The 25,033-nt window shown below is 46.5% G+C and overlaps 1 protein-coding gene across 2 annotated transcripts in view; it reads right to left on the reverse strand.

The window, feature by feature from the left end:
- The window catches only part of ADAMTS7 (ADAM metallopeptidase with thrombospondin type 1 motif 7), a 57,358-nt gene that overhangs the window by 14,580 nt on the left and 17,745 nt on the right, over nucleotides 1-25,033 (reverse strand). For both annotated transcript variants that reach the window (XM_027123740.1, XM_027123741.1), the window contains exons 7-11: nucleotides 21,987-22,136; nucleotides 20,698-20,841; nucleotides 2,079-2,223; nucleotides 1,445-1,537; nucleotides 918-1,063 (exon numbers count right to left, since the gene is read on the reverse strand). In XM_027123740.1, coding sequence (XP_026979541.1) covers nucleotides 918-1,063; nucleotides 1,445-1,537; nucleotides 2,079-2,223; nucleotides 20,698-20,841; nucleotides 21,987-22,136 — 678 coding nt within the window. The remainder of the gene's footprint in view (nucleotides 1-917; nucleotides 1,064-1,444; nucleotides 1,538-2,078; nucleotides 2,224-20,697; nucleotides 20,842-21,986; nucleotides 22,137-25,033) is intronic.

Consider the following 25,033-nt stretch of genomic DNA (forward strand, 5'->3'; position numbering starts at 1 on the left):
GGCAGCACCCCAGCCCAGGTCAAAAGGAAGCCCCCTTGGCCCTGGCCCAGCTGAGAGGTATGCCCCCAGCATAGAGCCTGAACCCTAACCCCACCTCGTCTGCCCCCAACCCAGCTCAGGCCTGGAGGCCTGGAGGCAGGGTGGGGTATAAGCACGGGGCCCTAGAAGGACCTGGCTCTGAATCCCATGCCCACCCTGGGGCAGCCCAGTGAAGTGGGCTCATCCAAAGGTGCCGGGCATCCCCTCAGTCTACAGTACAGCTGGCCTCTCTGCATCTCCCTGAATCTTCACCTCACCACTCTTAGATGGGGAAACTGAGGCCCAGAGAGATGAAGTCACTCACCCCAGGTCACACAGCACCCCTCCCAGGCTGACCAATTCTCCCAGCTGTCCCCAGTCTCATCTTGGACCCACTTGTACCTCAAATGCCACTAAGTGGCTCTATTTACTGAGCGCTTACTACGAACTAGCTGCAGGGCTTTACCTGCATTAATCCTCTACCAGATGGGCACTGCTGCTGCCCCATCATATACTTTCTCTGGAAACTGAGGCCCAGAGAAGGGGTGGAGAGGGAATTTGAACCCTGATCCGTCTAAGGTTCAGGGTCTAAGCTCTTAGCCACTGTCCTCCCTGCTTCCCTCCCACCAGCTGCTGCTTTGTTGTGTGGCCTCTGATGAGTCCCTCCAGTGTCTGGGCCTTGGTGTTTCCCTCTCTGCAATGGTGTCAGCAGTGGTGACTCAATCAGCCTCCGGGGCACTCCTAGAAGTGACCCGAGGTGGCTCTGGACACTCCAGGCTTGGCCCATGGGGATACTTCTGCGAGTGGGAGGCTGGGACAGAGCCAGTGTCCCTGCAATCGCCGACTCTGCTCAGGGCGCCCCATCCCACCTGCCCCGGGAGCCCCGGCCCCGCACTCACGCAGGCTGTGTGCACTGCCGCTCGGCACTCTGCACGCCCACGCCACAGCTCCGGGAGCAGACGGACCAGGCGCTCCAGCCAGACCAGCCACCGTCCACGGCCTCGGGCCGGAAGCCCATGGGAACGCACTCCCCATTCAGACACCACTACCGAGACAGACAGAGGTAGAGCAAGCCCACTCCAAGCTCCTCACCCTAGTGAGAACAAGGTGGGTGGGAGGCCTGGAAAGGCCCAGAGGGGAAGGACCTAAGGGCTGGGGGAGGCCCCCTTCCAGTCGCCCAACACCTGGGCCCCATGGTGGAGCCGAGCAAGGAATAAAATAAGAGTCCACATGCTGACTCTTCCGAGCTGAAGGCACTTTGGAGAATTGCCCAGTCAAGCTCTGCCCCAAAGCCTCCATTCTGCAGGTGGGGACTTGGGCCAGAGAGGGCTGGGGTTCTGCTAAGGGCATGAGCAACCCCAGAGCACGGACACAGCAGGGAGTCTCACCTCTCACCCCCTCCGCAGCTGGACTGGCGAACCCCTACCTTGCTCTCCCCGCACCTGGTACCATCCACAGCTGCATCGAGCTTGGAGTGACAGGTGGTCCCCACGGAGCACCAGAGCGTGTGGCAGACATTCTGCAAGGAGGAGGGCAAGGGCCATACCCTCACCTCCTCCTCGGCGCCACCACCTGCCCTGCCCCCTCACCACCCCCACGAGACCCCTGGGAACCCCTCCTTGGGGCCGGCACATGGTGTAGGGGGTCCTGGGCTGGGGCCCCAGGCTCGGGTTTGTGGCTCAGGCAGTCCCCAGCTCACCCACACCTCTCCCAGCCTCAGCCTACCCGTCTGGAAACACCCTGGTTAGAAGCCGCAGGGTCTCTGACATGCCCATGGCCATCACTTTGGGCGATCTTCCCCAGGACCCCGCAGGAGAGGTTTTATTTTACCTCTTATGATCCAGCTCCAGCAGGTGAGGGCCTTGCCCAAAGTCCCATGGTTGGTAAATGGTCCACCCAGAATGCAGACCCAGGCCTACGGCCGCCCAACCCTCGGCCTCTCCCACAGGCCACTTTATGTCTCGTGGGCATCACGTGCGGGCCGAGCCCAGGCTGGGTGGGGTCTGCAGGCTGCTGAGGGCTGCCCTCCTCCCCCGTGTCCACACAGGCCCCACACTCACGTCCATGTCATCGCAGAAGGCAGAGTAGGCCCCATACTGGAGGCGACACTGGTGGCCCACGTCATAGAGGACGCCAGGTGGTATCGAAGGGAAGTCGATGACATCCTTGGTGGGAGAGTCATCCAGGCAGAGGCCCCACCCACGGCTGCAGAGATGAGACAGGAGTATGAAGTGAGGAGCCACCTGTCCTCTGGGGCAGAGGGCGCAGCCTGAGAGACCCATCAGGGAGGCCGCACCAGACCAGTTGTGGAGGGAAGGTGGGAAGGGGCTTAAAGCCCTAAACTTACAGGAAAACTCCAGCCTCCTTGCTCACCTATCCTATTCTTTGACCTAAGCTAGCAGGAAAGACCCTCCCAGCCTCTCCCATCCATCTCCAGGGCACTCCAGCTGGCTAATCCCCGCTCCCCAGTGCCAGGCCTCTCCACAAACTATTCCTTCCACCCACGACACTCTCCCCACTCCTCCACTGGTGAAGCCTCTTTCCCCAAGATCCAGCCGAAAGGCCCTGCCCTCTGCAGCCTCCTGGACCACTAAGCCTGCTCGGAGCTCCTGCAGCCTCCACCCCTCTGTCCACGATCTGGAGAGCATCACATCACAGCTGATACAACAGCAGGCCTCTGAGAGCCCCGCCCTGGGCTGAGACCTAGGGTCATCTGTGGGAGGACCAAGGCCTGAAGGCTGCCCCCTGTCCGGCCGCCAACCTGGGAGAGAGCCCAGTGTCTGCCAGCCTGTGTCACTCCCCTATTTACTCCTGTCCATCTCCTGCCAGGACTCCCTGGCAGTGGCAGGAGGGAGGCAGGACCTATGGGACTTGGGGTCCCAGGCTAAGCAAGGTAGAGGGAGGCAGAAACCCCCCAGTTTTCCAGTCTGGGAGGCTTGAGGGTGGCTGGTGCCAGGTCAGGGAGCCAGGATGAGCAAAGGGTCCTGGTTAGGACTGAGGGAGGCACAGGAAAGAAAGGCAGAGGTGATGGATGCTGGGGTCTGGCCAGGAGGGAAGGAGGAGACACTACGGGCCACAGAGAGGACGAGGAATAGGCCAATTTGTAGGCCCGCGTGAGGGAAGGCTGGGGGCAGTCAGCCACTGGGATCTGGGAGTCCAAATTTCAGAGGCAGAGGTCTGGGAGCTGCGAGCCCAGGCCAGGGTGGGTGGTCCATGTGGTCTCCCAAGTCCCCTGGCTAGTGGCAGGGCCCGGGCTCCACCAGAGCTTCAGGGAACAAAGCCTCAGTGACCAGACGCCTGCTGAGGACCCTGGGGGCCCCTCCCCACCCAGAATCACCTGGCCCACCTGTGTTAGCTAGAAATGGACCCTGTAAAATGGGCGTCGGGCGAATGAGCAGGTGTGGGACCCAGCTGTCTGTCCCGGATCGCCGCAGGCCAGGCCAGCCCCGGGTGCTGAGCGGGCGCTCTCCCATCTGCCGCTCACAACCCCTCAAGCAGAAAACTCTACCACCATCTCCTTCCACTTTCAGGGCCCAGGGCAGTGCGTCCCTTGCCCTGAGTCACGTGGGAGGGCAGTGATGGTCAGGATGTGATGCCAGGCCAGGCTGCCAACGCCCACGTGTCCACTTGCTAGGCTGCCCTTGGTGCAGAGCTCCTCCCATCCGATCGTGAGCCCGCCTCAAACACTTCACTCCAAACAGAAGCTCTAAATCATGGCAGCTGAGGTCTGGCAGGGAGAAAGGAGTCTTCTGATTGCTGGCTTCAGCCTGCGGGCTCCCTGCGCCTGCACCCGGGGGCAGAGCATCGGCTGAGACGGGGAGGAAGGGGGTGAAGGGTCAGCCTGGCCCCGGGGCTCCTCCTTTTTGCCTGGCAGGACACAACTCAAGATGTAGCTGGGGGCTTCACCCACTCCTCTGACTCAGACCCAGCCAGGGAGCTCCTCTGACTGGGGTCCAACGTGCCTCAGCCCCACACCAACAGGTCCCAGGCCACATCCAGCCCTTCAGTTTTCCGGCCAGGACCCGGTGCTGACATGCCATGAATCAAGCTTCTGTGGCCGCTGCTGGGCAGCCAGGGCGACCACAACCTCTCAGGGCCATCCTATATGTGTGTGCGAGGTTGGGGGGCCTGAAGGGTCCTCGTAGGACCCACCAGAATCAGAGCCACATTCAGGCCCAGATGCTGACTGGAAACCCCAATCCTGCCCTGCTACAGATGCTGTGTGGCCTTGGGCCATCCCTTACCCTCTCTGGGCCTTCACATCCTCATCTACAAAAGGCTGAGGCAGCCTATGGGATCCCAAGCAACAGAGGTATAAATAGCAGCATCTACTTGGGAAAAGTCACACGGGCGGCCGGCAGCCGGCCCTTCCTTCCTCTGGTCGGCTTACTGCCAGGCTCCCCGTGCTGCTGACATACGTCAGCCCTTCCCCTCGGGGCCCCTCCTCGCTCTAATTATAGTGGGCTGGGCAACCCCACATGGGGTCAGAGCAGACAGCGGGTGGCTCCAGTCGGAAGTGTCACTCCCACCTCAAGGGCTGCAAAGAGCTGCCCATCATCTGGGAGAGGCCTGTGCGCCCCCTCCCCTCGCCACCCCTGGGGGCCTAGTCATGGAGTCGCCAGATGGTGGGGGCAAGGGCCCGACACACGATAAGGCCTGCCTCTCTCCTTCCAGAAATCCTGGCTGCGAAGGCATGAGAGAACAGGGCCTTCCCTCCCTGGCCCCAGGTCCAAGTAGCTCAAGAAACGAGAGGTCCCTTATGAAACAGCAGGGTCCCTGAAAGCAGCTCTCAGTCTAGAAAGGCTCTTCAAGTTCTTCAGGCTGACGTCTTGGACTGGCCAATGACCACAGGCCCCAGAAGCTTTCCTCCAGCACCACCACCACCTCTTGAAGATTCTCCATCCCACCCCACGCTCCCGCACTGCCAGCCCTGGACCACGCTGTGCACCCCACCTAGAGCACCCTTCTTCCTCAGGGTGCTGCAGCAGTCCTTAGAGGGCAGCTCCGCGGCTCCTTCTCAGAGGTGACGTCCCTGCCCCTCTTCTCCAGGTTCCTACAAACCCCACAGGCCTGTCTGCCACAGTGCTAATTACCCGGAATTGTCACATGTCTGTGCCCCCCAGATGGTGAGGGTCTTGAGGACAGGGACACTACCTCCTCTACCACTGTCCCCCTGAGCACAGTTTGAGACCAAGTGGGATTCGCCAATGTCTGGGTCTGTGTGGCCTAATAAACATCTACTTGCAGGGAGCCGAGGAGTGTCACATCCAGTGGGGAAGGGGGGGCGGTCTGAGTGCCTCTAAGACACCCTCAAGCCCTGGAAACACTGCCTGACTCCACCTGGCGCCTTCCTTCTGTGAATCTTGCTCATTCTGGCCTCCATCCTATCTAGGTGGGACCTGTCCTGTCTTCTGTCCCACCCCCAACAAGGAGACAGAGGGCGGAGGGGCTAGAGGACAGGTTGGTACCACATTCTCCGTCTGAGCACCCCCTCCCGCACCTGTCCTGGGCCTCGTGATCCCCTCCTGCCTGACCCTCCAGGATAGAGAGGTGAGAGTGCGACCACCCTTGGGGAGATGAACTTCTCCTCCCTCCCCAGCTCCCCTCCATCTGCTGCGCCTGTATCTCTCTTTCCGCCTCCTTCCAGCTCTTCTCAGTGCCAAGGCTCCGGGAGGCCCTGGCTGGCTCAGGGTTTCGCCCTCTCCTCCCACCCTCACCCCAGGCCCCAAGCCAAGTCCCTCACGCATTCCAGCAGCTGAATGAAGACAGAGACATATCTGTCTGTCCTGACAGAAGTCAGGCTGGGCGGCACCCTGGGTGGGGGCAGCTGGGAAAAGCCCTCAGGGTACTGCAGGGGCGGCTACTCTTCTGATTTCCCAGCCCTTCTCTCACTCTTGACTCCTATGTCGGGAGGTGACAGACCCTTGGGATGGTTTTCTACCCAGCTTTCCCTGCGCGCGGGCCACTTCTCTGCTTCAGCTCCTAGTCACTTATCACTTGGTAACAGTGACAACAGTCACCAGGCATTGAATGCTAACCATGTGGCCAGTGTTGTGCTACACACTTCACATGTGTGCTCACTGAATCCTCAGGGCAACCCAGGAGGCAGTCCCGTCATTATCCCCAGTCTTTGAGGCTTAAGGCTAGTGTAACTGTCTGCCAACACAGGTAGAAACCTGGCCCAGAGTCCAGGGTCTTAACATCAAACTCAACACTTCTCTGCTTCTAGTCTCACTCTCCACCCAGTTATCCCTCTTCTATCAGAGGCCAGAGTCCTTGCTCTCACATCCATAATGAACCTGGCCCCAGTGAATGGCCTTCTAGAAAAATATGGCTCATTGAACAGACACAGATTTATTTCCACTCCCTTCCAGAGCCCCACTAAGATGATAGGAAAGGAATAAACAAGGCATAAATCCACAAGGACAAAGGGCAAGAGAGAGGTGATGATGGCAGATGGAAGATGTCAGCAAAAATTCTAGAAGCTGGAAAGCAGATGATCGAGTAGCAGCTGACTTACCACAGCAGTGAATGCTGAGAGCCAGTCCTGCAGGGAGAAACTACCCAGAAGTGGGACACTGGAAGGGCTCAGGAATCAGGGTCCCAGGGACCCCTGGAGGCCTGTGCATCAGGAAGACTGAGGACAAGAGCCTGGCTGAAAGTCTGTAAGACCCACTAGATCCCCTTCCCAACCCTATGTAGCCAGGCGATGGCCACCTCCCTGCCTGGCAGAGGGCCGGGGTCACTCTCGGGGTGATCCAGGAGATCTGGTCCAGGAACACCAGGCACAGTGGAAGGCCTGAGGCAGAGGGACCTACAGAGAAAAGTCTACATGAGGAAGGCTGAGATAACCGCCAAGCTCCTTCCCCATTTGGATGCCAGAATGCTGTAGCCAGACTTACACCTTCACAGGAAAAGACTAGAGAATGCCTCTCTGGGGCAACAATCACTCAGAAAAATGACCCTAGATACTGACATTTAAAGATCTCCCAAAGAAACAGCCCCATCCCCACCAGTCCCTCAGAGGTGATGTGGAAAAGTGCGGCCCAGTCCACAGACCTCCCAACTCCAGCCCAGTGCCTCCTTCCGCGGAGGGAATACAGCCATGCCATCTTAAGAAAACCTATAACATGACAGAAAGATTTAAAAAAATAACTCGAAGGAAAGAAAGATATTACAGGGAGCAAAAGAAAAAAAATCCACATAAATAATAACCTCCGAAAGATAAGATACTCTACTCATGGAACTAGAAGAGGATAATAAAAAGGAGTATTTAGCGAATAAGAAAGTTCAGGAAAGTAGAAGTACAGTAGGAAAAAAATTTTTAATATAATAGAAGGGTTATAAGGTAAAGATAAGGATGTCTTCCAGTAAACAGAAAGAGATGAAAAAAGTAAAAAAAAGAAAGGGAGAAAATAGCTGAATATGAAGGGTTCCAGAAGGAGAAAATAAAAGCAAGACGACTATCAAATAAATAATAAGAACATTTCCAAGAACTGAAGGACATGAATTTTTAGATGAAAAGGGACTACCAAGTGTCCTCCCAGAATAAAAGTAGACCAAGGCACATAATTGCAAAAGTTCAAATCACCAAGAGAAAAAAAAGAGAGAGGGAGACACAGACAGAATATTCTCTATATTAAGAGAGAGATAGAGAAAATCCTAAAAGTTTCCAGACTTTTTAAAAGGTCACATACAAAGGTTTGGGAATTAGACTGGTATGAGACTTGTCAACAGCAGTGTTGGAAGCTAGAAGACAAAGGAAAGACACCTTTGAAATTCTGAGGGAGAAAGACTTCTAACTTAGAAGTTGCTATCAAATGATCAGTCAGGTATGAGGGAAGAATAAAGACAAGCAAACATTTTAAGACAAGCAAACCATTCACCTCCATACGCCCCTTCTCAGAAGGCTACTTGAGAATATGCTCCACCAAAAACAGAAGTAAACTCCTCTACAAAAGGTAAGCAAGAGATCCAGGAAACAGAAAGACCATGCGTGACAACTTCAGGGGAGCAACAGAAAGCACCCAGCTTAGACTGGAGCAGAAGGACAAAGGGAAGTTTTGGGGGATGTCCAGGAAAGAAGGAAACTGTTAGACGATGGGGCAGGGATTGCCTTCTGGAAAACTGGATTAAGAGACATTCTGTAGAATTGTTGGAGGATACGGAAGACTTAGAGAAGCAAAGAAAACTAGGCAAATAAAAAAGTGGTTCTTAAAAAGAGAACATCATTTTGTTACAACGCTTGGTTCGGCATTATCGATACAATCCTAATAATGAAAACACTGAACGTGGATTTAATCAAGATATGCTAACAGGGGCTTCCCTGGTGGTGCAGTGGTTGAGAGTCCGCCTGCCGATGCAGGGGACACGGGTTCGTGCCCCAGTCCGGGAAGATCCCTCATGCTGCGGAGAGGTTGGGCCCGTGAGCCATGGCCTCTGAGCCTGCGCGTGCGGAGCCTATGCTCCGCGACGGGAGAGGCCACAACAGTGAGAGGCCCGCACACCGCAAAAAAAAGATATGCTAGGCCCGTGAGCCATGGCCGCGCGTCCAGAGCCTGTGCTCCGCAACGGGAGAGGCCACAACAGTGAGAGAGGCCCGCACACCGCAAAAAAAAAAAAAAAAGATATGCTAACACGATATTGGGATGTGATGGCAGGGGCAAATGTGTGCAGGAAGTGACACAAGGAGGTTAAATTCCAACCTTCCATTGTACAAGTCATCTGATAATATCTAAATTGAAAAATCAAGAAACAGCACTCTAGGAAGGCTTTTTGGAAATATGAAAGTAAATAAGGTAAGAAAAAGCTAAAAAGGATGAAAGTTGAAAGTGGCTGCCCAGAGAATGGAGGGTGGGGAAGAGTGCAGCAGGTGATTTAAAGCTCTGCTACTGCCATCTCGAACTCTTAATGTTTTTGAACTTGTGTTCTGTTAAGCGAGTTCTGATGGAACAAGAAGCATGTGCGTGAGCAGGGGAGATATGCGATGTCTGTGTCCTCTGCTCCTTGCCACCTCATGAGCACAGCATCCCAGCGGGCCCATGATGTGGAGGAATTCAGTGAGACTCTAAGCAAATGGAAAATAAGCATGCTATGTCTAGGACAGCCCCAGAGGCCATACTTTGCACGACAACCAGAACTTGCTTCAAAGGCAGAAAGAAGGCAATGATGTTTTAAGAAACAGAAATGACCAGGGAACTCTATAATCTTTTGTTATTTGTGTTACTTCCTTGTATCAGCCAACTACTGCACTGAAAATGATGGGCTAGAAGGAAATGTAAAGATAGTTCCATTTCCTGTCAGTTCTTCCTCACTCATCAGTAAGCCAAGGCAGAGAGTATTGGGAGAATGTGTGCGTGTTATGAAGTGAAATAAAACCAGTCAAATTAGTTTTGTGCAGTATGTCCACCATTCTGGTAAATATGAGCTATGAAATACGAATTGCATCATTTTGGTGATTCCACATATGAGTTCAATGTGCCTATATTTGCATTTAAAAATTGGCACTGCATAAAGATGAATGGTAAAATTTACGCTAATCATTTAGAAATAAAGACTAAAAAAAAAATAGAAAAAAAAAACAATAAAAAAGATCAATAAGAGCTGGACCCTCACCCCATATAAGGAACAAGCTCGACGCCCCCCCCCTCAGGGAGTGAGCAAGCAAGGGAACCTTTTGTTTGTTCGTGCTCCCCCCTGCTGCAGCAGGGGCTCCCATAAAGCCTTGCCTGAAAAAAAAAAAAAAAAGAAAAGATAAACAAAACTGATAAATCTTTAGCCAGGCTCATCCAGAAAAAAAGAGAAAGGGCCAAAATCAGAAATGAAAAACAAGTTACAACTGACACCATGGAAATACAAAGGATCATAAGAGACTACTACGAACAATTATATGCCAATAAAATGAACAATCTAGAAGAAACAGACAAATTCCTAGAAATATATAATCTCCCAAGACTAAACCAGGAAGAAACTGAAAATAGGAACAGTCCAATTACCAGTAATGACACTGAAGTAATTAAAAAACAGAAACCAACAAAGGAACTCCCAACAAACAAAAGTCCAGGACCAGATGGCTTCACAGGTGAATTCCACCAAATATCTAGAGAAGAGTTAATACCTATTCTTCTCAAACTATTCCAAAAAATTTCAGAGGAAAGAACACTTCCGAACTCATTCTATGAAGCATCACCCAGATTCCAAACCCAGACAAAGATATCACGAAAAAAGAAAATTACACACCAATATCACTGATGAACATAGATGCAAAAATCTTCAACAAAAGATTCGCAAACGGAATCCAACAATACACCATGATGTAGTGGGATTTATCCCAGGGATGCAAGGATGACTCAATATCTGTGAATCAATCCATGTGCTACACCATATTAACAAACTGAAGAATAAAAACCATATGATCACCTCGATAGATGCAGAAAAAGCTTTTGGCAAAATTCAACAACTATTTATAACAAACCCCCCCCAGAAAGTGGGAATAGAAGGAACATACCTCAACATAATAAAGGCCAGATATGACAAACCCACTGCTAACATCATACACAATGGTGAAAAAACATCATACTCAATGGTGAAAAGCTGAATGCATTCCCTCCAGGATCAGGAACAAGACAAGGATGCCCATTCTCACCACTTTTATTCAACATAGTATTGGAAGTCCTAGCCACAGCAATCAGACAAGAAAAGGAATCCAAATTGAAAAGGAATAAGTAAAACTGTCACTATTTTCAGATGACATGACACTATACATAGAAAAATCCTGAAGATGCCGCCAAAAAACCACTAGAACTCATCAACGAATTCGGTAAAGTGGCAAGGTACAAAATTTTTTTTTAAATGAATTTATTTATTTATTTTTGGTTGCGTTGGTTCTTCATTGCTGTGCACAGGCTTTCTCTAGTTGCGGTGAGCGGGGGCTACTACTCTTTGTTGCAGTGCATGGGCTTCTCACTGCAGTAGTTTCTCTTGTTGCAGAGCACAGGTTCTAGGTGCGTGGGCTTCAGTAGTTGTGGCACGCGGGCTCTAGAGTGCAGACTCACTAGTTGTGGCGCACAGGCTTAGTTGCTCCATGGCATGTGGGATCTTCCCGGAGCAGGGCTCGAACCTGTGTCCCCTGCATTGCCAGGCAGATTCTTAACCACTGCGCCACCAGGGAAGTCCCGCAAGATACAAAATTAACATACAGAAATCTGCTGCATTTCTATACACTAACAGTGAATTATCAGAAAGAAAATTAAGGAAACAATCCATTGACCATCGCATTGAAAAGAATAGAATACCTAGGAATGAACCTACCTAAGGAGGTAAAAGACCTGTACCCAGAAAACTGTAAGACACTGATGAAAGAAACTGAAGATGACATTAACAGATGGAAAGACACACCATGTTCATGGATTGCAAGAATCAATATTGTTAAAATGACCATACTACCCAAGGCAATCTACAGATTCAATGCAATCCCTACCAAAATACCAATGGCATTTTTCACAGAACTAGAATAATTTTAGAATCTGTATGGAAACACAAAGACCTCGAATAGCCAAAATAATCTTGAGAAAGAACAGAGCTGGAGATTTCATGCTCCCTAACTTCAGACTATACTACAAAGCTACAGTAATCAAAATAGTATGGTACTGGGAGAGGAATCAAGATGGCAGAGTAGAAGGATGTAAAACTCACCTCCTCCCCCAAATACATCAAAAATACATCTACAAATGGAACAATTCTCACAGAATACCTACTAAACACTAGCAGAAGACCTCAAACACCTGAAAGGACAGGAAACACCTTCACATAACTGGGCAGGATGAAAGGAGGGGGAAGGAAGCAGGATGGGACCTGCGCCCCTGGGAGAGAGAGGTAAAAGAGGAAAGGTTCCTGCACCCTGGGAAGTCCCCTCACTGGGAGATCAACTGAGACAGAAAGGGAGCTACAGAGGCTTGGAGAAGAGCAAAACAACTGGTTTGCGGCAGGCAGAACAGAGAGAGACCTGCACAGACAGTCCACGCCACCACCCTGCATGCTGCAGCCTGAGACAAGAATCTGCTGGTACAGGAGGGGTCTCAGTGCTGAAAATTGGGGTTTAGAGGAGACCTGGAGAGAGGACTGGTGTTGCCTGTGTGGAGACAGCCTGAAGGGGCTGGAATGTGGTATGGCTGCAACCAGGGCTGTTTGCAGAAGAAGCCCGGGCCTGCCATAGAAGTGATGCACCATTGTTGAGTGGTGAGCAAAGGGAGGGGTGGGGCCGCCATAGCAGCCTCTTTCTCCATGCCCCAGCTGCCACCTGGGTGGGCCCACACACCCCAGCCACAGCCTTGGTGGGCTCCCATGCCAGCCACTGCCTTGGCGGGCTCCAGGAGCAGGTGCCAGTGGGTTGCCCATGTGCAGAGGTGGGGCTGAAATCACAACTGAGCCCCAGTGACCGCATGACTTATGAAGCAGGGCTGAAATCTTTCCCCAGCTGTGTGAACTGCAGATGTACACCTCTGCTGCCAGCTTTGTAAATTCAGCACCTGTGGGACATCCGAGCAGACAATGGGTGCTCCTGCGGCTGGGACGGGTCTGGCCTTAGGAGCTGTGGGCTTTGTGGGCACTTGCATGCAGGGGCTGGGCCAGGCCAGGATCTGAGCTGCCTCACTCCCACAGCAAGTCCAGGTGCATGACTACTGCAGTCCTGGGACCTGACTTCAGTGGATCTGCACTGGTGGCCTTGTGAAAACAACGCCTGAGAAACACCAGGGTTTATTGATGTCATTCCCATGTTTGAGGCGGGGCCAAGGGCAGTGCCAGCAACAGTGGACTTTGTGATCCCACACAACAGGTGACACAACAGAGCATGCACACCAGTGGATGGCTCTGGCTCCTCTCCCAGTGGGAATGCTCCAGTCCTGCCTACCTTACACCTCAGCTCAGAAACGGATCTGGGGGCTTCTATTCCAACGACTAGGGAACAGTTAGACAAGGCAGTGACCACCACAGAGCAAAAAGGAAGGCCTTGCTCAACATCCAATGCAGGCTCTAGTCACACCTACTATCAAGGGGATAATGGCCAGCATACACTGAAGAAAGAGGTGGTGGGCATTCATACTAAAAACCGCCCTTGCACCAAAAACTTATTAAACCCACAGAGGCTACACAGGGCCACTCCCACACAAAAACAGCCCTTCAAGACCACAGTAGATAACTGTTTCTCCTAAACTCAGAGCAAGAGAAATATAAGTAAAATAAAGAAGCAGAGGAACCACTCCCAATTAAAAGGTCAAGAGAATTGCCCTGAAAGAACAATGAAACAGATCTCTTCAGTCTAACAGACACCGAGTTCTGAAAATAAGAGACCTATGGGATAATGCCAATCTACGTATAATATGGCTCCCAGAAGGAGAAGAAAGAGAAAAGGGGATTGAAAATGTATTAAGAAATTATGGCTGAAAACTTCCCAAACCTAAAGAAGGAAGTAGATATCCAGGTACAGAAAGCACAGAGGGTTCCAAACAAGATGAACCCAAACAGACCCACACCAAGATATATTATAATTAAAAGTTGAAGAGAGGATTCTAAAAGCATCAAGAGAAAAAGAGTTGGGGAGGGGGAAGGGTAAGCTGGGACAAAGTGAGAGAGTGGCATGGACATATTACACTACCAAACGTAAAAACGATAGCTAGTGGGAAGCAGCCGCATAGCACAGGGAGATCAGCTCAGTGCTTTGTGACCACCTAGACCACCTAGACCACCTAGGTGGGATAGGGAGGGTGGGAGGGAGGGAGACGCAAGAGGGAAGAGATATGGGGACATATGTATATGTATAACTGATTCACTTTGTTAAAAAGAAGAAACTAACACACCATTGTAAAGCAATTATACTCCAATAAAGATGTTAAAAAAAAAGAGTTAATTACAAAAGAACCCCCATAAGGTATCAGTTTATTCCTCTACAGAAACGTTGCAGGCCAGAAGAGAGTGGCAAGATATATTGGAAGTCCTGAAAGGGAAAAATCTGCAACCTAGTATACTCTACCCAGCAAAATTATCATTTTTAAAATTTTCAATTATCACAAGCAAAAACTAGAAGAGTATAGCAATACTAAACCTATCATAAAGAAAATATTGAAAGGTCTTCTCTAAATAGAAAGAAGACTTCTAAGAAAGAGAAAATCACAATTGGAAAGTAAATCACTTAAATAAGTCAGTACATAGATTTAAAAAGAAATCAAAATATTTCTGTGAAAGAGATGATAACCACAATTAACAATAAAAGGATGAACATGAAAATGTAAAAGAGGACATCAAAATCATAAAATGTGGGTGAGGAGAGTCAGAAAATGTAGGGTTTTTTTCCTAGAATGTGTTTGAGCCTACATGACTACCAGTCTAAAACAAGTAGATACAGGAAGGGGATAACATACTTGAAGAACAGGGTGACCACAAATCAAAAACATACAACAGATTCACAAAAACCAAAAAGAAGAGAACCAAAAAGAAGTATAATACAAAAGAAAATCATCAAACCACAAAAGGAAAAACAAAAAGCAAAAGAAAGGGACAAAGAAGAAATATAAAATCAATGGAAAAACAAGGTTTAAAATGGCAATAAATACATATCTGTCAATAATTACCTTAAATGTCAATGGACTAAATGCTCCAATCAAGACACAGAGCAGCAGACTGGATTATAAAACAAGAGCCTACAATATGCTGCCTACAAGAGACCCACTTTAGGGCAAAGGACACACATAGATTGAAAGTGAGGGGATGGACAAAGATATTCCTTCATGCAAAAGGAAATGTCAAGAAAGTAGGGGTCACAACACTCATACCAGACAAAACAGACTTTAAAACAAAGGCTATAAACAAGACACAGAAGCAACCTGAATGTCCATCGACAGATGAATGGATAAAGAAGATGTGGTGTGTGTGTGTATATATATATATCTGAATCACTTTGCTGTACATCTGAACTAACACATTGTAAATCAATTATACTTCAGTAAAAAAATAAATATTAAAAAAAACAAAGGCTGTAAAGAAAGATAAAGAAGGACACTATATAATGGTAAAAGGATTAATACAAGGAGGTGATATTACACTTGCCAACATATATGCACCCAATACAGGAGTACCCAAATACATAAAACAAATACTAACAGACATAAAGGAAGAAATTGATGGGAACACAAGAATAGTAGGAGACCTTAACACCCCACTCACATCAATGGATAGATCTTCAAGATGGAAAATCAATAAGGCAACAGAGATTCTAAATGATACAACAGAATAGTTAGACTTAATTCATATTTTCAGGACATTATATCCAAAAAAAGCAGAATACACATTCTTTTCAAGTGCATATGGAACATTCTCTAGGACTGACCACATACTAGGGCACAAAACTATCCTCAAAAAATTTAAGAGTATAGAAATTATTTCAAGCATCTTTTCTTACCACAACGGCATAAAACTAGAAATCAACCACAGAAAAAGAAACAAGAAAAAACAATTACAAAGGGCTTCCCTGGTGGCACAGTGGTTAAGAATATGCCTGCCAAAGCAGGGGACACGGGTTCGAGCCCTGCTCCAGGAAGATCCCACATGCTGCGGAGCAACTAAGCCCACGTGCCACAACTACTGAGCCTGTGAGCCACAACTACTGAAGCCCGCGTGCCTAGAGCCTGTGCTCCACAACAAGAGAAGCCACTGCAATGACAAGCCCGTGTAGCGCAACAAAGAGTAACCTCGGCTCACCGCAACAAGAGAAAGCCCAGTGCAGCAATGAAGACCCAACACAGCCAAAAATAAATAAACTAATTATTTTTTTAAAACCACAATTACTGGGAGAATAAACAACATGCTACCAAAAAACCAATGGGTCAACAATGAAATCAAAGAAGAAATAAAAAAATACCTTGAAGCAAATGACAATGAGAACACAACCATACAAAAATCTATGGGATGCAGCCAAAGCAGTCCTTAGAGGGAAGTTCATAGCGATACAGGTCTTCTTTAAGAAACAAGAAAAATCTCAAATAAATAACTTAACCATCTAAAAGAATTAGGAAAAGAAGAACAAACAAAATCTAAAGTCAACAGAAGGAAGGAAATAATAAAGATTAGAGAGGAAATAAATAAAACAGATTTAAAAAACAATAGAAAAAAATCAATAAAACCAAGATCTGGTTCTTTGAAAGGGTAAGCAAAATTGACAAACCTCTTGCCAGGCTCACCAAGAAGAAAAGAGAGAAGACCCAAATAAACAGAATAAGAAATGAAAGAGGAGAAATCACAACTGATACTGCAGAGATATAAAAAACCATGAGCGAATATGATGAACTATTATATGCCAACATATTCGACAACCTAGAAGAAATGGACAACTTTCTAGAAACATACAGCTCACCAAAACTAAATCAAGAAGAAATAGATAACTTGAACAGACCAATCACTAGAAGTGAAATAGCATCTGTAATCTGGAATAAAAAAACAAACAGAAAAAACTCCCTACAAACAAAAGCCCAGGACCAGATGGTTTCATAGGCAAATTCTACCAAACACACAAAGAAGAACTTATACCGATCCTTCTCAAACTCTTCCAAAAGACTGAAGAGGAAGAAAAACTCCCAAAGACATTCTATGAGCCACCATCATCCTGATACCAAAACCAGACAAACACACTACCAAAAAAGAAAATTACAGGCCAGTATCTTTGATGAATATAGATGCAAAAATTCTCAAGAAAATATTAGCAAACCAAAACCAACAACACACAAAAAATGCCATACACCAGAACCAAGTTGGATTCAACCAGGGTCACAGTGATGTTTCAACATATGCAAATCAACCAATGTGATACACCACATCAACAAAAGACAAAAACCACATGATCATCTCAATAGATGCAGAAAAAGCATTTGATAAAATTCAACATCCATTCATGATAAAAAAAAAAACCCTTGCAAAAGTGGGTATAGAAGGAACATATCTCGACATAATAAAAGCTATTTATGACAAACCCACAGCCAATATAATACTCAATGGTGAAAAGGTGAAAGCCTTCCCAATAAAATCTGGAACAGGACAAGGATATCTACTCTCACCACTTCTATTCAATATAGTACTGGAAGTCCTAGCCACAGCAATCAGACAAGAAAAATAAATAAAAGGTACTCAAATTCAGAGGGAAGAGGTAAATCTGTCATTATCTGCAGATGACATGATATTATATATAGAAAACCCAAAAGACTCCACACAAAAACTACTAGAACTGATAAACGAATTCAGCAAGGTAGCAGGATACAAGACTAACATACAGAAATTGGTTGCATTTCTTTACACTAACAATGAAATATCAAAAAGGGAATGTAAACAAACAATTCCTTTTAAAACCACATCAAAAAAATAAAATACTTAGGAATAAACCTCACCAAGGAGGTGAAAGACTTATATGATGAAAACTACAAAACATTAGTAAAGGAAATTGAAGATGATTCAAAGAAATGGAAAGACAGCCCATGCTCTTGGATTGGAAGAAAATTGTTAAAATGGCCAGCCTAATACCCAAAGCAATCTACAGATTTAATGTGATACTTATCAAACTACCCATGACATTCTTCACAGAACTAGAACAAAAAATCCCAAAACTGATGTGGAACCATAAATGACCCAAAATTGCCAAAGGAATCCTGAGGAAAAAGAACAAAGCTGAAGGGACTTCCCTGGTGGTCTAGTGGTTAAGACTTCGCCTTCCAAAGCAGGGGGTGCGGGGTGGGGAGTTAAGATCCCACATGCCTCGCGGCCAAAAAACCAGAACACAAAACAGAAGCAATGTTGTAACAAATTCAATGAAGACTTTAAAAAGAAAATCTTAAAAAAAAAAAAAAAGGAACAAAGCTGGAAGCATAACCCTCCCAGGCTCCAGAAAATACTACAAAGCTACAGTAATCAAAACAGCATGGTACTGGCACAAAAACAGACATATGGATCAGTGGAACAGAACAGAGAGCCCAGAAATAAACCCACACACCTAAGTTCAGTTAATCTTCAACAAAGGAGGCAAGAGTATACAATGGGGAAAAGACAGTCTCTTCAGCAAGTGTTGTTGGAAAAGTTGGACAGCCACATGCAAATCAACGAAATTAGAACGCACCTTCTCCCCATACACAAAAATAAACTCAAAATGGCTTAAATACTGAAATATAAGACATGACACCATAAAATTCCTAGAAGAGAACATAGGTAAAACATTCTCTGACATAAATTATACCAATGTTTTCTTAGGTCAGTATCCAAGGTAATAGAAATAAAAGCAAAAATAAACAAATAAATGAAATAATGCCATTTGTAGCAACATGGATGTACCTAGAGATTATTATACTAAGCAAAGTAAGTCAGGAAAAGAAAGACAACTACCATATGATACCACTTATATAGGGAATCTAAAATACAACACAAATGAACATATCTACAAAACAGAAACAAACTCACAGACATGGAGAACAGACTTGTGGTTGCCAAGGGGGAGGGGGCATGGGGAGGGAAAGATTGGGAGTTTGGGATTAGCAGATGCAAATTATTACATATAAAATGGATAAACAACAAGGTCCTATTGTATAGCACAGGGAACTATATTCAATATCCTATGATAAACCATAAGGGAAAAGAATATGAAAAAGAATATTTTATATATATATATATATATATAACTGAATCACTTTGCTGTACAGCAGAAATGAACACACTTTAAATCAACTATACTTTAATAACATTAAAAAAAACAGTATGGTACTGGCACAAAAACAGACACACAGAGCAATGGAACAGAATAGGCAGCCTAGAAATAAACCCACACACTTATGGTCAATTAATCTATGACAAAGGAGGCAAGAATATACAATGGAGAAAAGACAGTGTCTTCAATAAGTGGTGCTGGGAAAACTGGACAGCTACATGTAAAAAAATGAAATTAGAACATTTTTCTCAAACCATATACAAAAAATAAAGTCAAAATGATTAAGGACCTAAACATAATACCAGAAACCATAAAAATCCCAGAAGAAAACATAGGCAGAACACTCTTTGACATAAATTGTAGCAATATTTTTTTGGATCCGTCTCCTAAAGCAAAGGAAATAAAAATAAACAAATGGGACCTAATTAGACTTAAAAGCTATTGCACAGTGAAGGAAACTATCAACAAAATGAAGAGACAACCTACTGAATGGGAGAAAATATTTGCAAGGTATGACTGACAAGGAGTTAATATCCAAAGTATTTAAACAGCTCATACAACTCAACATCAAAAAAAAATAACCAGATTAAAAAATGGGCCAAAGACCTTAACATTTTTCCAAAGAAGACATACAGATGCCCAACAGGCACTTGAAAAGATGCTGAACATCATTAATCATCAGAGAAATGCAAATCAAAACTATGAGATATCACCTCGCACCTGTCAGAATGTCTATCATCAAAAAGAACACAAATAACAAATGCTGGTATAGACATGGAGAAAAGAGAACCCTTGTACACTGTTGGTGGGAATGTAAATTGGTACAGCCACTGTGGAAAACAGTATGGCTCAAAAAAAGAAAAGCAGAACTACCATGTGACCCAGAAATTCCACTCCTGGGTATATATGAGAAAAAAATGAAAACACTAATTTGAAAAGATACATGCAAACCAATGTTCACAGCAGCATTGTTTACAACAGCCAAGATACAGAAACAACCTAAGTGTCCATCAACAGATGAATGGATAAAGAAGATGCAGTATATATATATATATACAATGGAATACTACTCAGCCATGAAAAAGAATGAAATAATGCCATTTGCAGCAACATGGATGGACTTAAGAATATAATGCTTAGAGAAATAAGTCAGACAAAGAAAGACAAATACTGTATGATATCACTCATATGAGGAATCTAAAAAATAAAACAAACTAGCGAATACAACAAAAAAGAATCAGACTCAGATACAGAGAACAAACTAGTGGTTACCAGTGGGAAGAGGGAAGGGAGGAGGGGCAAGATAGGGACAGGGGATTAAGGAGTACAAACTACTATGTACAAAATAAATAAGCTACAAGGATATATTGCACAGCACAGGAAATATAGCCAATATTTTATAACTATAAATGGAATATAACTTTAAAAATTGTGAATCACTGTTGTACACCTGAAACTTATATAATACGGTACCATCAACTACACCTCAATTAAAAAAAAAAAACAAACTTGTACTAATCATTTAAATTTTTAAGTTTGTCTTTACTTAGAACATTAACTAGCAAATAAAATATAACATAGCAAATCAAGAGGACACAAAAGAAAGGAAAAGCTTTATATTTCATTGCCTTTAAGGGCACTTGCTTCCCTGCTTTTCACCGGACCCTTCCGGTCACATGGCCAGCCCTGTACCTCCTCCAGCTTCCTTTCCTATTCTGCTTTGGCTCCTGTAGCATCACTTAATATCCTGCCGTTCCCTGAAAATTATCCCACACTGCTCATGTCCTCGTGCCTTTGCCCATGCCTCTTCTACCAGGAATACCACTCTTCTCCCTTCTATACATCTGTGAACTCCTGCTTATCCTCCAAGGTGCTGTCTGCATCTCCCCGGTCACACGCTGACCTCAGGGGCTCAGACAAGGCCCAGGGCTCGGGGAGGGACTTACTCAAGGAACCTGGTGATGTACTCGCGGCTGCAGCGGGACCAGGTGAGAGGCGCAGCGTCGTACAGGAGCTGTGGAGACATGATGAAAGGCCGTTTCCCAACGGGTTCACAGTCATTGCCGCTTCCGTCATGCTGAATGCCAAAACTGTGTGAGAGCACAGGCCCCAGGGGCGAGTGAGCTGGTGGGAAGCCACCAGGCCGCCCCTCCCTCAGAGGTCTGCAAGGTGCTGGGTCCTGGCTCCCAGGCCTGGCTCTGCCACCAAACCACTGTGTGGCCTGGGGAAAGTCATATCCCATCTCTGAGACTCAGTTTCCTTAAGGTAAAACGTGGGTGTGCTAACTAGTGTCCCACAGGGCCCTCTGCCAGGTGCACCAGCCTGAGCCTGAACTAAGCACCAGGGACACGCGGCAGCCCGGCTCCTGCAATGAGCTGGCCAACAACGGCAAGCCAGGTGTCATGCGTGGGGCCCACTGTGGCCCCTGCAACCTCACTGGTGCCAAGAACAGTCTGACAGAGTTCCTGCCACCCCTCAAGTCCTGTCCCAAGGCTGTGCAGTGGAGTTAGGGAGTCTGAGCTCCTGCACTACAGGAAAAGTCTCAAGACCATCCTTCGGAAAGACATGAGAAAAATTACCTTTGCTGAGCACTTACTATGTGCCAGGCACCATACTAAGCACTGTGAGAAACACTATCTCTCTCAGCCCTCAGGGATGACCCAACACCTCGGACCAACAGAGCTCTCTGTGAGCCTGCCCTCATTGGCTCCCAGACATCTAAGACTGCCATGTTCACAGCTAAACTGTCTGGGCACAGAGGGCCAAGGGTACGGGCCATGCCTAGGCATAATAGCCTCATGTGGAGGTGTCCAACAGAGGGAGCCTTGGACATCACCGAATCCAACCCCCTCAATCAACAGGGAACACACAGAGGCCCAGAGAGGGCAGGGAACTTGCCTAGGGTCACAGAGCGATTAGGAACAGGGGGTTGGCAGGGACTAAGAGTAAGAAATGCAAAGCACTGAGGGCAACAGGGAGGGACAAAGGCCTATGGTGACTTTCTGGCCCATCTCAACCCCACTTCAAATAAGACTCACCCCTCTCCTAAGAGGGAAGCGGCCTGTTTGTGGGGTGGGGACAGTGCCAGGGATAGCAATGTGGTCAGGCTGGGCTCATTCCTCAAGGCAGGGCTCCCTTCCCTGGGATTGTGTGGGCCATCGGCTTGGCTGTCTGGTGCCCACAGGTTGGGAGGTGAGGTCGGGTTCTTAGTGTGGCAGTGGGGTTGGCAGGGTACCTGTGCCCGAGCTCGTGGGCCACGGTGAAGGCCAGGGGCAGGCCCGTGTCCTCATTGATGCTGCAGCTGCGGTGAGGCTGGCACATGCCCGCCACGTGGGACAGGCCCAGGGTCTCGCAGGGCTGGTTCATGGCGGCACACAGGTCCTTCCTGCACATGCAGAGAGAAGGGGTCCTCAGGCTGACTTGGCCAGAAGCCAGGCCCACCCAAGCTGACGGGGCTAGGCAGGGGCCCCTGCTGACACTGAGGGAGGTTGGGAGTGAAAAGGATGTCCCTGCCATCGCTCTGAGACCAGCGCAGGAGCCATTTGGGAAGCAGGTGCCCTCGTTCACCCAGGACACCTATCTGGGCCTGGGGAGTAGACCTATGCACAATTTGGGTTACTACCCCAGCGAGGGTGCTGACAGAAGCTGCCGGAGCTCAGCAAAGGGAAATAACTCCACCTCAAGTTCAAAAACACTGCCTCTCATAGAGGGAACCTTCCTCAACATAATAAAGGCCATATATGACAAGCCCACAGCCAACATCATCCTCAATGGTGAAAAACTGAAAGCAATTCCACTAAGATCAGGAACAAGACAAGGTTGCCCACTCTCACCACTCTTATTCAACATAGTTTTGGAAGTTTTAGCCACAGCAATCAGAGAAGAAAAGGAAATAAAAGGAATCCAAATCAGAAAAGAAGAAGTAAAGCTGTCACTGTTTGCAGATGACATGATACTATACATAGAGAATCCTAAAGATGCTACCAGAAAACTACTAGAGCTAATCAATGAATTTGGTAAAGTAGCAGGACACAAAATTAATGCACAGAAATCTCTGGCATTCCTATACACTAAGGATGAAAACTCGGAAAGTGAAATAAAGAAAACACTCCCATTTACCATTGCAACAAAAAGAATAAAATATCTAGGAATAAACCTACCTAAGGAGACAAAAGACCTGTATGCAGAAAATTATAAGACACTGATGAAAGACATTAAAGATGATACAAATAGATGGAGAGATATACCATGTTCTTGGATTGGAAGAATCAACATTGTGAAAATGACTCTACTACCCAAAGCAATCTATAGATTCAATGCAATCCCTATCAAACTACCACTGGCATTTTTCACAGAACTAGAACAAAAAATTTCACAATTTGTATGGAAACACAAAAGACCCCGAACAGCCAAAGCAATCTTGAGAACAAAAAACGGAGCTGGAGGAATCAGGCTCCCTGACTTCAGACTATACTACAAAGCTACAGTAATCAAGACAGTATGGTACTGGCACAAAAACAGAAAGATAGATCAATGGAACAGGATAGAAAGCCCAGAGATAAACCCACGCACATGGGGTCACCTTATCTTTGATAAAGGAGGCAGGAATGTACAGTGGAGAAAGGACAGCCTCTTCAATAAGTGGTGCTGGGAAAACTGGACAGGTACATGTAAAAGTATGAGATTAGATCACTGCCTAACACCATACACAAAAATAAGCTCAAAATGGATTAAAGACCTAAATGTAAGGCCAGAAACTATCAAACTCTTAGAGGAAAACATAGGCAGAACACTCTATGACATAAATCACAGCAAGATCCTTTTTGACCCACCTCCTAGACAAATGGAAATAAAAACAAAAATAAACAAATGGGACCTAAGGAAACTTAAAAGCTTTTGCACAGCAAAGGAAACCATAAACAAGACCAAAAGACAACCCTCAGAATGGAAGAAAATATTTGCAATGAAGCAACTGACAAAGGACTAATTTCCAAAATTTACAAGCAGCTCATGCAGCTCAATAACAAAAAAACAAACAACCCAATCCAAAAATGGGCAGAAGACCTAAATAGACGTTTCTCCAAAGAAGATATACAGACTGTCAACAAACACGGGAAAGAATGCTCAACATCATTAATCATTAGAGAAATGCAAATCAAAACTACAATGAGATATCATCTCACACCAGTGAGATGATATCATCAAAAAATCATCATCAAAAAATCTAGAAACAATAAATGCTGGAGAGGGTGTGGAGAAAAGGGAACACTCTTGCATTGCTGGTGGGAATGTGAATTGGTTCAGCCACTATGGAGAACAGTATGGAGGTTCCTTAAAAAACTACAAATAGAACTACCATATGACCCAGCAATCCCACTACTGGGCATATACCCTGAGAAAACCAAAATTCTAAAAGAGTCATGTACCAAAATGTTCATTGCAGCTCTATTTACAATAGCCTGGAGATGGAAACAACCTAAGTGTCCATCATCGGATGAATGGATAAAGAAGATGTGGCACATATATACAATGGAATATTACTCAGCCATAAAAAGAAACGAAATTGAGCTATTTGTAATGAGGTGGATCGACCTAGAGTCTGTCATACAGAGTGAAGTAAGTCAGAAAGAGAAAGACAAATACCGTATGCTAACACATATATATGGAATTTAAGAAAAAAAAATGTCATGAAGAACCTAGGGGTAAGACAGGAATAAAGACACAGACCTACTGGAGAACGGACTTGAGGATATAGGGAGGGGGAAGGGTGAGCTGTGACAAAGTGAGAGAGAGGCATGGACATATACACTAACAAACGTAAGGTAGATAGCTAGTGGGAAGCAGCCGCATAGCACAAGATCAGCTCGGTGCTTTGTGACCGCCTGGAGGGGTGGGATAGGGAGGGTGGGAGGGAGGGAGACACAAGAGGGAAGAGATATGGGAACATATGTATATGTATAACTGATTCACTGTGTTATAAAGCAGAAACTAACATACCATTGTAAAGCAATTATACCCCAATAAAGATGTTAAAAAAAAAACCCCCCAAAATACACTGCCTCTGAACAGATAAAGAGTTGTCAGAGGTTGGGGTCATGTTGAAGGGGGGTGGTGTGTAAGAATTTCTGGTTATAAAGGAGTTGCACACGAGATCCTTCTAATAGAACCATTCTATATCTAGACTGTGGCAGTGGATACAGAAATTTACACGTGATAAAATTGCATAGGACTTAATACACACACACACACACACACACACACACACACACACACACACACACA

Source organism: Aethalodelphis obliquidens, unplaced genomic scaffold (assembly GCF_003676395.1).
Source record: "Aethalodelphis obliquidens isolate GAN/ISIS:26980383/991018 unplaced genomic scaffold, ASM367639v1 scaffold26, whole genome shotgun sequence".
Taxonomy (NCBI): Eukaryota; Metazoa; Chordata; class Mammalia; order Artiodactyla; family Delphinidae; genus Aethalodelphis; species Aethalodelphis obliquidens.